At 49.0% G+C, this 13,052-nt stretch overlaps 1 protein-coding gene across 2 annotated transcripts in view; it reads left to right on the plus strand.

Annotated features, from left to right (window-relative positions):
• Positions 1-1,594: 1,594 nt before the first annotated feature.
• The window catches only part of LOC134340426 (growth factor receptor-bound protein 7-like), a 189,476-nt gene continuing 178,018 nt past the window's right edge, over positions 1,595-13,052 (plus strand). Inside the window, exon 1 of one of the 2 annotated variants that reach the window (XM_063037645.1) lies at positions 1,595-1,709. In XM_063037645.1, coding sequence (XP_062893715.1) covers positions 1,701-1,709 — 9 coding nt within the window. In that variant the 5' untranslated portion in view covers positions 1,595-1,700. The remainder of the gene's footprint in view (positions 1,710-13,052) is intronic. The other variant, XM_063037644.1, reaches the window with a different exon arrangement.

Raw genomic sequence — 13,052 nt, forward strand, 5'->3', positions numbered from 1 at the left:
TGTGTATGTGTCTGTGTGTGCTTGTGAGTTCATGTGTGCTGTGTGTGTGTGCTGTGTGTGTGTTGTCTGTGTGTGTGTGCTGTGTGTGTGTTGTCTGTATGTGAGTGTGTGTGTGCTGTCTGTGTGAGTGTGTGTGAGCGTGTATGTGTCTGTGTGTGCTTGTGAGTTCATGTGTGCTTTCTGTGTGTGTGTGTGAGTGTGTGTGTGTCTGTGTGACTGTGTGTGAGTGAGTGTGCTGTTTGTTCTCTGTGTGTGTTCTGTCTGTGTGTGACTGTGTGTGTGTGTGTGTGTGTGACTGTGTGTGTGTGTGTGTGTGTGTGTGTGTGTGCTGTGTGTGTTGTCTGTGTGTGTGCTGTCTGTGTGAGTGTGTGTGTTTGAGTGTGTATTGTCTGTGTGTGTGAGTGTGTGTGTCTGTGTGTGTGTGTGTGTGTGTCTGACTGAGTCTGTGTGAGTGTGTGTGTGTGTGTGTGTCTGAGTCTGTGTGAGTGTGTGTGTGTGTGTCTGAGTCTGCGTGAGTGTGTGTGTGTGTGAGTGTGTGTGTGTCTGTGTGACTGTGTGTGGTGTGTGTGTGTGACTGTGTGTGTGTGCTGTGTGTGTTGTCTGTGTGTGTGCTGTCTGTGTCTGTGTGTGCTTGTGAGTTCATGTGTGCTTTCTGTGTGTGTGTGTGAGTGTGTGTGTGTCTGTGTGACTGTGTGTGAGTGTGTGAGTGAGTGTGCTGTTTGTTCTGTGTGTGTGTGCTGTCTGTGTGTGACTGTGTGTGTGTGTGTGTGTGACTGTGTGTGTGTGTGTGTGTGCTGTGTGTGTTGTCTGTGTGTGTGCTGTCTGTGTGAGTGTGTGTGTGTTTGAGTGTGTATTGTCTGTGTGTGTGAGTGTGTGTGTCTGTGTGTGTGCTGTCTGTGTGTGTGTTTGAGTGTGTATTGTCTGTGTGTGTGTGTGAGTGTGTGTGTCTGTGTGTGTGTGTGTCTGACTGAGTCTGTGTGAGTGTGTGTGTGTGTGTGTGTGTGTGTCTGAGTCTGCGTGAGTGTGTGTGTGTGTGTGTGTGTGTGTGTGTGTGTGTGTGTATTCTATTCTGAGTCTGAAGACCCTGAGAGATTTGTGAAGTGAGAGCGTTCAGTCACTTCACAGAACGTGGACCAGTCCAGCACAGGAACACGACCTTCGACCCACAATGTTGTGCCCAACCAATTGAATCAGTAATCAAATGACCAACTCAGCTAATCCCTTCAGCCAACACAATGTCCAAATCCTCCCATTTTCCTCAAATCCACGTGCCTGTCTGAGCGCATCTCTTCAATGTCCCTCATGTACCCGCCTCACCCACCGCCCCTGGCAGGGCGTTCCACACACCCGCCACTCTGTGTGTAAAGAAAAACTTGCCGCTCACAGGTCTCCTTTGAAGTTACCCCTCTCCCTGTCCTATTAGACATCTCGACCCCTCCACCAGATCTCCCCCCCCCCACCCACCCACCCAAACCCCCAGCGCTCCAGGGAAAAACAAACCAGGAAAACTGGTCGCTCCAGCGCTTATACAGGGCGGCGGCTCGTAGCTGCGAAGTTACGGCAGCGCCCCGCACATGGAGCTCCGGCCAAGCTCTGTTTATTAGCGGAGACGGAGCGCGGTGAGGCGGGCGAGGTTCCCCTGCACCGGCACTGCGGTCTGGGAGAGGCCACCCCACCGTCCCGCGGCAGCAAGCGGCCAGATGTACCAGGTACTCTCTCTCTGTCTCTGTCTCTCAAAGTTTGTTAAATTTCTGAGCGTCGCTGTTAATGGCGAGGAACTGGGAGCTCGCTGCCTCGGTGTTCTGCCTGGATCCCGGCGAACCGGGGCAGCGGCTCATCAAAGTGAAAAAACTTGGCGGGGGGGAAAAAAACCTGCTGATGCCGTTCCTGGATGGAGCTCGAACCGGGGGCGGGTCGGCCCTTTAACTTGTGAAGCTGAAAGGGGGGGAGAGTTGTTTATGGAGGGCGGCCGCAGGGCCTGCAAAGCACCCACCCCAGGTCACGAGTCGCCCCCCTGGGTGAGTTGACCCGGGTGTCAGGGTCAGGAGTGAATCAGGCGTCAACTCGAGTCAAAAGGTCAAGTTTATTGTCATTTGAGTAGAGGTGTAAACACAGTAGTACCCATAACACACGGGGACTCGTGAAGGCGAGGATAAAATCTACCGATGATTCACACATAAGTAACAAATTAAAAGTGCATTCGTATTAAATATTGTCAGGTACGGAACAGATCACCTCAACAGACAGTAGGTGCCGGAGTAGGCCGTTCGGCCCTTCAAGCCAGCACCGCCATCGGGGCCGGTGATCCACGATCGGTACCCCGCTCCTGCCTTCTCCCCGTATCCCTTCACTCCGCTTCGAATGCGGCGCGGCAGCGAGTTCAGAAGCTTAGTAGCCTGAGGGGGTGGGGTTGGGGGAGAGAAACTGTTCCCCACCCTGACCGTTCCTGTCTGTACGCATCGGAGTCTCCTGCCCGGTGGTAGAAAGTCAAGGAGGACGCCGGATGGATGGGTGGGATCCTTGATAATACTAAGGGCCCTGCTCCTGGTGAATGTCCCCGGTGGAGGGTAAGGAGACCCCTGTGATCCTCTCGGCCGCTCTCACAGTCCCTTGCAGGGATTCCGGTCCGACGCTCGGCCTCTCCCGTACCAGGTGGAGATGCAACTTGCCAGGACGCTCTCAGTGGTGTTCCTGTAAATCACAGGGAAGATAGGGGTGTGTGCGGGGGGCGCAGGTCGGGGGTGTGGAAGTCTCGCTTGTCTCAATCTCCTCAGGAGGTGTTGGGGGTGTTGTGGATAGTGTGGAGGGCTGTCAGAGGTTACCGTGGGACATCGATAGGATGCAAAACTGGGCTGAGAAGTGGCAGATGGAGTTCAACCCAGATAAGTGTGAGGTGGTTTCGTCTCCGAAGTTACAGAGAAAGTTTGAACAAGTTAGGTCTTTATTCTTTGGAGCGTAGAAGGTTGAGGGGGGACTTGATAGCGGTATTTAAAATTATGAAGGGGATAGATAGAGTTGACATGGATAGGCTTTTTCTATTGAGAGTGGGGAAGATTCAAACAAGAGGACATGAGTTGAGAGTTAAAGGGCAAAAGTTTAGGGGTAACACGAGGGGGAACTTCTTTACTCAGAGAGTGGTAGCTGTGTGGAACGAGCTTCCAGCAGAAGTGGTTGAGGCAGGTTCGATGTTGTCGTTTAAAGTTAAATTGGATAGATATATGGACAGGAAAGGAATGGAGGGTTATGGGCTGAGTGCAGGTTGGTGGGACTAGGTGAGAGTAAGAGTTTGGCCCAGACTAGAAGGGCCAAGATGGCCTGTTTCCGTGCTGTAATTGTTATATGGTTATATGAGTGTGAGGTGATTCATTTTGGTAGGTCAAATATGACGGCAGAATATAGTATTAATGGTAAGACTCTTGACAGTGTGGAGGATCAGAGGGATCTTGGGGTGCAAGTCCATAGGACACTCAAAGCAGCTGCGCAGGTTGATTCTGTGGTTAAGAAGACATACGGTGTATTGGCCTTCATCAATCGTGGGATTGAGTTTAAGAGCTGAGAGGTAATGTTGCAGCTATATAGGACTGGTCAGACCCCACTTGGAGTACTGTGCTCACTGCAGGAAGGATGTGGAGACCATAGAAATGGTGCAGAGGAGATTTACAAGGATGTAAACACATCCCGACACAAGGAAATCTGCAGATGCTGGAAATTCAAGCAACACACACAAAATGCTGGTAGAATGTAGCAGGCCAGGCAGCATCTATAGGAAGAGGTACAGTCCACATTTTGGGCCGAGACCCTTCATCACGACTAACTGAAAAAAGAGATAGTAAGAGATTTGACAGTGGTCGTGTGGGCCCTGAGGCTCCTGTACCTCCTTCCTGATGGTTGAGGGGGTAATAACTGCTCCTTAACCTGGTGGTGTGGGACCTGAAGCTCCTGTACCTCCTTCCTGATGCTTAAGGGGGTAATAACTGTTCCTGAACCTGGTGGTGTGGGTCCTGAGGCTCCCGTACCTCCTTCCTGATGGTTGAAGGGTGATAACGGTTCCTGAACCTGGTGGTGTGGGCCCTGAGGCTCCTGTACCTCCTTCCTGATGGTTGAGGGGGTAATAACTGTTCCTGAACCTGGTGGTGTGGGTCATGAGACTCCTGTACCTCCTTCCTGATGGTTGAGGGGTAATAACTGTTCCTGAACCTGGTGGTGTGGGTCATGAGACTCCTGTACCTCCTTCCTGATGGTTGAGGGGGTAATAACTGTTCCTGAACCTGGTGGTGTGAGTCCTGAAGCTCCTGTACCTCCTTCCTGATGGTTGAGGGGGTAATAACTGTTGCTGAACCTGGTGGTGTGGGTCATGAGACTCCTGTACCTCCTTCCTGATGGTTGAGGGGTAATAACTGTTCCTGAACCTGGTGGTGTGAGTCCTGAGGCTCCTGTACCTCCTGCCTGATGGTGGTAATGAATTGAGAGCATGCTCGAGGTGGTAGGGGTCCTTGATAATGCCTGCTGCTCTCCTGAGGCATTGGTCCTCATAAAGTACCTTTCTCGAACAAAGGGGTCCAGTGTATGTGGGCAAAAGCTCCAGGCTAAGGGAGTGGGTGTCGAGGAGAAGAACTAAGCATTATATCAAGCTGGCAAGTCACAGAGTTGGTGTCTTAAGGGTTTCTCATTCCAACTGTTGAATTCTTAGATTAGAGAGTTTAATTATTGTATTCTTCCCTGTTCAATTATCAGCTTGTATTTTAAGTAGCTCTTTGTTATGTCTTGTAACTGCAAAACACAAAAACTAATTCAAAGGAAAAGACGAAGACTCCAAAATGCGAGTCTAACTTTGTTTTCACTTCAAGCAAGGAGCTCTCATTTTACGTGGTGACGTGATGACGTAAGACATTTACGTACTTCTACAGAAGGGTAGATACTTTATTGATCCCAAAGGAAATTACAGTGTCACAGTAGTATTACAAGCGCAGAGACATACAAATATTAGAGGGGAAGTAAGAAAGAATAAAAAATAAGTTACCACAAACAGTCTAATGGGGGAGGGGTTATCACTTCCCCAGCTTTAGGTCGACTCATTATAGAGCCTAATGGCTGTGGGTAGAGTGTCTTCATAAAAACGCACAATACATTGTGCAAAGAACAAAGAATGCTTCATCAAACAGTATATTTGAGGATGCAGAAGTGGGCTGAGAAGTGGCAGATGGAGTTCAACCCGGAGAAGTGTGAGGTGGTACACTTTGGAAGGACAAAGTCCAAGGCAGAGTACAAAGTAAATGGCAGGATACTTGGTAGTGTGGAGGAGCAGAGGGATCTCGGGGTACATGTCCACAGATCCCTGAAAGTTGCCTCACAGGTGGATAGGGTAGTTAAGAAAGCTTATGAGTGTTAGTTTTCATAAGTCGAGGGATAGAGTTTAAGAGGCACGATGTAATGATGCAGCTCTATAAAACTCTGGTTAGGCCACACTTGGAGTACTGTGTCCAGTTCTGGTCACCTCACTATAGGAAGGTAGGAAGGATGTGGAAGCATTGGAAAGGGTACAGAGGAGATTTACCAGGATGCTGCCTGGTTTAGAGAGTATGCATTATGATCAGAGATTAAGGGAGCTAGGGCATTACTCTTTGGAGAGAAGGAGGATGAGAGGAGACATGATAGAGGTGTATAAGATAATAAGAGGAATAGATAGAGTGGATAGCCAGTGCCTCTTCCCCAGGGCACCACTGTTCAATACAAGAGGACATGGCTTTAAGGTAAGGAGTGGGAAGTTCAAGGGGGATATTAGAGGAAGGTTTTTTACTCAGAGAGTGGTTGGTGCGTGGAATGCACTGCCTGAGTCAGTGGTGGAGGCAGATACACTAGTGAAGTTTAAGAGACTACTAGACAGGTATATGGAGGAATTTAAGGTGGGGGGTTATATGCGAGGCAGGGTTTGAGAGTCAGCACAACATTGTGGGCTGAAGGGCCTGTAATGTTCTATGTTCTATGTTCTATATTTACAATATTACTCAAAAAAAATACCAACATGAAATTCAAACACATACACGTAACAGTTCAGTGTGCCTCCTAGTGGCCGTAACATGTACATGCAAGTTCAACGTGTCACTGTCGTAGCACAAAGACAAGAGAGTCTGCAGATGACAGAATTCCAGGCAACACAGTCCTGACGAAGGGTCTCGGACGTTGAAACGTCGACCGTTTACTCTTTTCCATAGATGCTGCCTGGCCTGCCGAGTTTCTCCAGCGTTTTGTGTAAGCAGTACGCCCCTACAGAGGAGGCGTTCCCAACCTTCTTTATGCCAAGGGCTCCCCACCATTAACCGTGGACCCCAGCTTGGGAACCCTTGTCCTACTGGCTGAATTGGTATGATTCTGCAAGCTTCTCTTGGTATTTGCGTTACTTGAATGAGAGCTATCCCGTTGGTTAACTCTTGTCTACAAATTCGAATGGACTTTTTGTTGTCTATGGGGATTCTCATAAAGGGATCAGAAGTGGAGAGAGTGAGCAGTTTCAAGTTCCTGGGTGTCAAAATCTCTGAGAGTCTAACCTGGTCCCAACATATCGATGTAGTCAATCATCGTCGTTGTTGTGGCTATCCCTCGAGGTCGAGGATGGTGGTCTTTGTCCTGTTGATCTTACTTATGGGCTCTCAACTGGCTTATGAGTCCAATCTTGGCTTTGAAAGTTCTTCCGCATTCAGGACAGGTAGTTCCAGATGGCAGATTGGGCTTTGGTTGTTGCTGCCTCTCTTTCCATTTTCTTCTCTTTTCTTCTAATTCTGCACATCTGTTGGCTTCGGAAGTTGCTGTTCCTTCTCGGATGATGGCTTGCCAAAGTTTCCTGTCCTTGGCATTGATTTCCCAATTGTTGATGTCGACGTTACAGTTCTTCACGTTGGCTTTTAAGGCGTCTTTGAATCTCTTCTGTTGTCTGCCTCTTTTACGTTTGCCTTCTTTAAGCTGGGAGTGGAAGATTTGTTTCGGCAGACATTTGTCTTTCATCCGAACAGCATGACCGCTCCATCTTAGTTGGTTCTTGGTGATGTAGGTGCTTGTTGTTTTTGCTTCATTTAGCACGCTGACGTTGGTTCTTCTATCTTCCCAGCTGATACTTAAGATGTTTCGAAGACAGCGTTGACAGAACTTCTCAAGTGTCTTCAGATGTCGTCGGTATGTTGTCCAGGTTTCTGATGCATACAGGAGCGTTGGGCACCTTAAAACCAGTTACCAAAGCTGATGTAGTTATTAAGAAGGCAAGACAGCGGCTATACTTCATTAGGAGTTGGAAGAGATTTGGTATGTCAACAAATAAACTCAAAAACTTCTATAGTTGTACTGTGGAGAGCATTCTGACAGGCTGCATCACAGTCTGGTATGGAGGGGCTACTGCACAGGACTGAAAGAAGCTGCAGAGGGTTGTAAATCTAGTCGGCTCCATCTTGGGTACTAGCCTACAAAGTACCCAGGACATCTTCAGGGAGTTGTGTCTCAGAAAGGCAGCGTCCATTATTAAGGACCTCCAGCACCCAGGGCATGCCCTTTTCTCACTGTTACCACCCGGCAGGAGGTACAGAAGCCTCACTCACAACACGCTGGAGGAACTCAGCAGGTCGGGCAGCATCCGTGGAAACGATCAGTCTGCGTTTTGGGCCGGAACCCTTCGTCAGGACTGAAGAGGGAAGGGGCAGAGGCCCTGTAAAGAAGGTGGGGGGAGGGTGGGAAGGAGAAGGCTGGTAGGTTCCAGGTGAAAAACCAGTAAGGGGAAAGATAAAGGGGTGGGAGAGGGGAAGCAGGGAGGGGATGGGCAGGAAAGGTGAAGGAGGAATAGGGGAAAACACAATGGGTAGTAGAAGGAGGTGGAACCGTGAGGGAGGTGATAGGCAGCTGGGGGAGGGGGCAGAGTGACATAGGGATAGGGGAAGGGAGGGGGAGGGAATTACCGGAAGTTGGAGAATTCTATGTTCATACCAAGGGGCTGGAGACTACCCAGACGGTATATGAGGTGTTGCTCCTCCAACCTGAGTTTAGCCTCATCATGGCAGTAGAGGAGGCCATGTATGGACATATCTGAATGGGAATGGGAAGCAGAGTTGAAGTGGGTGGCTACCGGGAGATCCTGTCTGTTGTGGCGGACGGAGCGGAGGTGCTCGACGAAGCGGTCCCCCAATCTGCGCCGGGTTTCACCGATGTAGAGGAGGCCACACCGGGAGCACCAGATGCAATAGATGACCCCAACAGACTCACAAGTGAAGTGTTGCCTCACCTGGAAGGACTGTTTGGGGCCCCGAATGGTGGCAAGAGAGGAGGTGTAGGGACAGGTGTCGCACTTACGCTTACAGGGATAAGTGCCGGGTGGGAGATCAGTGGGGAGGGACGTGCGGATCAGGGAGTCGCGGAGGGACCGATCCCTGCGGAAAGCGGAGAGGGGTGGAGAGGGAAAGATGTGCTTAGTGGTGGGGTCCTGTTGAAGGTGGCGGAAGTTGCGGAGGATAATGTGTTGGATCCGGAGGCTGGTGGGGTGGTAGGTGAGGACTGAAGACACACACTCAATGATTCAGGAACAGCTCCTTCCCCTCTGCCATTCGATTCCTAAATGGACAACGAACCCGTGAACACTGCCTCACTTTTTTAATATACGTCATTTGTTTTTGCACGATTTTTAATCTATTCAATATACATATACTGCAATTGATCTACTCATTCATTTATTACTATTTTTCTCCTGTTTTATGTATTGCATTGAACTGCTGCTGCTAAGTTAACAAATTTCACAACACACGCCGGTTGCAATAACCCTGATTCTGAGAGAGCTGTACTCCAAGGTCAGGGTCATCTTAGTTCCTTTGTTCTTAGCTTCTCGCTTCTCTCTTCACTTAGTGGACCTGTATCACAGTTCGATTTCAATTTCTCCTTGTTTTATTATGTTTTTATTAGCGCGCGCAGCTCTCCGGTGAAATGATATCGTATTTGTAAGTAGGATGCCGTGCACAATTCTGATTTGATGGAGACAGATGTGAGAAGCAGAGGAACATCTGGAGAAACTTCTGAAATGCCCGGTTCACTGCCGCTGTTACTGTGCGATCGAGAATCTCCGGAGGGAAGGCCCCAAAATCCCCGGCTTTGCCTGCTGCTGGCGACCGGGGCTGGGGTCGAAGCGTTTGGCAGAGATGGCGCTCGGTGCCCGGTGTCGGAGGGCTGGTCGGAGGCTCGAAGTTTCCGGACGACTCAGAGTTGGACTGTGGTCGGGCATGGCAGGGAGAGTTTTCTTCCTTCTCCCGTCTGCGTGAGGTGTGGGACTTTTCAGAGACTTTGAAGTTCTTTACAGTGCCCATGGCCTGTTCTTCATCAAGTTATGGAATTGTTGCACTGTTGTAACTATATGTTATAATTATGTGGTTTTTGTCAGTTTTTTCAGTCTTGGTCTGTCCTGTGTTTCTGTGATATCATACCGGAGGAAATATTTTATCATTTCTTAATGCATGCATTACTAAATGACAATAAAAGAGGACTGCGTGTCCTCATAATCTAATCTAATCTACTGAGGCTCTCCTCGCCGTCTATGTGATACGCGAGCCTGGCAGTATGATACGGAGAGCGGACAGTTGTCCGTGTAGTGGGCTCCCCCTCTCCACACAGCCGATGGACCCAAAGGAATGGGAGAGACTGGAACAGTTTGGCACCGGGAGTTGCCAGTCAACGTTGAACTCAACTGCCTTAGGGGCTCCAGCTCCGGATTTTTCCCTCGGGGTTTACTCCCGAAGCCGTCCCCGTGAGTGGTATAGCCTCAAGGCAGCGAGGTTTGAGATCAGAGTTTTCCTAGCTGACCTGCCAACCTCTGTCGACGAGCCCCACGTGGCCGAAAGAACCGGTTCTAAGGTGCCTTTGCCCCTTCTCCTGTGTTACGTACCCCGTAACGGGTTAAAGAACCAGCAGAAATGGAAAACACCTTTGGTCTGGTTTTGGTGTTAAAAGCACTATCTTTATTAGTATCTACTTATAAAATAGGAACTTGAGCAAGATTAACAAAAGTTAACAGTGTTATGTGTATCTACTTTGTATGTGTGTAAATATAAATCCCATACTATTCAGCTTGGGGGAAACAAGGCTTAGAGTCTTGAGATGATAAAGTATGGAAGTTCAGTTCATCCACGGAATAGGTGATTAGATTAGATTATGAGGACACGCAGTCCTCTTTTATTGTCATTTAGTAATGCATGCATTAAGAAATGATACAATATTTCCTCTTGTGTGATATCACAAAACACAGGACAGACCAAGACTGAAAAACGGACAAAAACCACATCATTATAACATATAGTTACAACAGTGCAACAATACCATAACTTGATGAAGAACAGTCCATGAGCACAGTAAAAAGTTCAAAGTCTCTCGAAAGTCCCCCATCTCACGCAGACGGGAGAAGGAAGAAAACTCTCCCTGCCATGCCCGACCACAGTCCGACTCTGAGTCGTCCGAAAACTTCGAGCTCTGATTAGCCCTCTAAGCACCGAGCACCATCTCCGCCGAACGCTTCGACCCTGGCCCCGGCCGCCAGCAGCAGGCAAAGCCGAGGATTTTGGGGCCTTCCCTCTGGAGATTCTCGATCGCACAGTAGCAGCGGCAGCAAACCGGGCATTCCAGAAATTTCTCCAGATGTTCCTCCGTGCTTCTCACGTCCGTCTCCATCAAATCAGGATCGTGCACATTTAATAAATACAATATCATTTTACCGGAAAGGCTACGCGTGCTGCATCGCGCCGCCATCTTCTCCTGCTGCCCAAATGAGAGAGAGAGAGATATTTGTAATCCAGGGTAAGTGTCGAGAGAAGGCAACTACATCGATATCCCACAAATTCCACGACAGCAATACAAGATAACAATAGTAGCAGGTTTTATCTCCGAAGTTGTTCCACTCCACACACAAAATATCACCAACAGTGATCTTCAACAAATATCCTTTCAACACAAGTGGTACCACACCCGAATTCAGCTACGGGTCATCCCAAAGTGGTGGCCACAGGATTCTCAAACAGAAACCACGGACGGATTATCACCAACAGTAGCTTATCACAAAGGGGACCCTCTTCAAGTGGCAAATCCACCAACCCAGGCAAGGATTATCACACACAGGTAGTTTCCACACAAGGTTACCCCTAACACACAACTGTGACAGCCACTTATCCAGTTCCACGACATACGAGATAACTCCAACAGTGATTTGACGCAGGGATGCCTTTCCTCAGTGAACTACCACGCCCAGACAAAGGGTAAACACATAAGTGGTATTCACAAAGGTCTCCCCTCAGCAGAGAACCCACCCCTGTGGATTAACTATGTGACAATCACACTTTCGTATTCGAATGGAAACAAACTCACCCTCCCGGGCTACTTAGAGAGAGAGTCCAAACAGTGACCTCTTTGTCACTAGGTTTCTTCTGTTTCAAACCTATCCCTCCTCTCTTCTCTTCCTGCAAACTTGTTCTAGTTGCAGAAAACTTGCGAGAGTCATTTATCAATACTCAGGATTGACCTCAACTCACCCCTGTTCGGGCTACTGGAAGTTTAAACCAGGCCCTCACTCACTGGTGTCTTTCATTGACCGAATCCACCTCTGTGTGTGTCTGCGTGGCCTTGTATATTCAAAACAAGCTGCAGAGAAACCATAACATCGATTGTCCATCAAATAACTCTCTCTCTCTCTCTCAACCCAGGAGCCGACAGCTCTGTAAGAGTGTACACACTAGCTGAAAGGCAGACCCTGCCCCTCTCTCTCTTTCAGCAGAAATCCAAAAGTTAGTCTCCGTTCTCTCTCTTGTGCCTTAAAGTGACAGTCCACAGCAAAAAGGAACCCTAGGGGTACGTAACACCTGTCAGTAGACACAGTTCCGCTGGGCTTAGTAGTAAAACCACACGTGAAGGTCAGGAGCTGGACTTGATTGTCAGAGGCTACTTGAGACGCACGCCATTGGGAGTGTTTAATAGCTAGTGGGAACTTGTCCCCAATACCACCTCCCAGCTACAAGGAACCTTTGTTCTATTCATAAGCCGATCATGAAGCAACAGGTTTTCTGCCTCATCCCCGGCTTCTGAAAGAGCCTCGGATTAAGGTGATAAAGATCAGAATCTAACTGTGTGGTCGCCAGGATTCTGCCGAGAAATGATGGATGAAGGAGAGAAGACAAGAGGCCGGTGACATGACGAGGGCTGAGACTGGAAGGAGAGTTGGTGTCAAGGAAGGAGATATCGTTATAGAGTCTTGCAGAGCACTGCCAGGCAGAAACAGGCCCTTTGGCCCATCTAGTCCATGCTGCACTGTTACTCAGCCTAGCCCATTGACCGTGGTTTTCCTTACCCCTCGTATCAATGTACTTATCCAAATTTCTCTTCAATGCTCAAATCAACTGGTCAAGGTTGAGGGGCGTAGATTGGGGAACCTCTCCATCCTACGTCTCTACCAAAGGAGGTGTGAGGTGCTCCTTCCCTCCGCTAGCCTACAGGTCACCCTTGGGCAAGGTGTAGCACCTGCTTAGCCCCCGATCAGAGTCACGTGAAACCATGGGAGCAGGTGGTGGACGGTCGTACGAGCAGCCGGTGCAGATCACAAGTCCTGGTGATGCGACCACTGACGCCAGGCAGACAATCTCTGAAGAGCATTGATAATGTCTGGGGGTCACCCATCTTGTAAAGTCACTGCCCAGAAGAACGCGATGGCAAACCACTTCTGTAGGAAAATTTGCCAAGAACAATCATGGTCGTTGGAAAGACCACGATCGCCCACGTCATAACGACAAGGCACATAATGATGACGTCATACGACGCAGCACACACTGATGATGTCACACCAATGATGGCAGATAGTATCTCCGGGAGAGAGAGGAATTATTGGGAGGGGAAAACAGAGACTGATATTATTCAAGTCAATAGGTTGAGAAAGCTGGAATTAATGACAGCCACGCGCTTCAGAAAGAGAAATGCAACACCCTGGGAAAGATTTCACCGCTCACGTAATGGCCGTTCTGCAGAAGCAGTGTTTGGGATGTGGTTGCAGATAACGG

This window comes from Mobula hypostoma, chromosome X1 (assembly GCF_963921235.1).
Source record: "Mobula hypostoma chromosome X1, sMobHyp1.1, whole genome shotgun sequence".
Lineage (NCBI taxonomy): Eukaryota > Metazoa > Chordata > Chondrichthyes > Myliobatiformes > Myliobatidae > Mobula > Mobula hypostoma.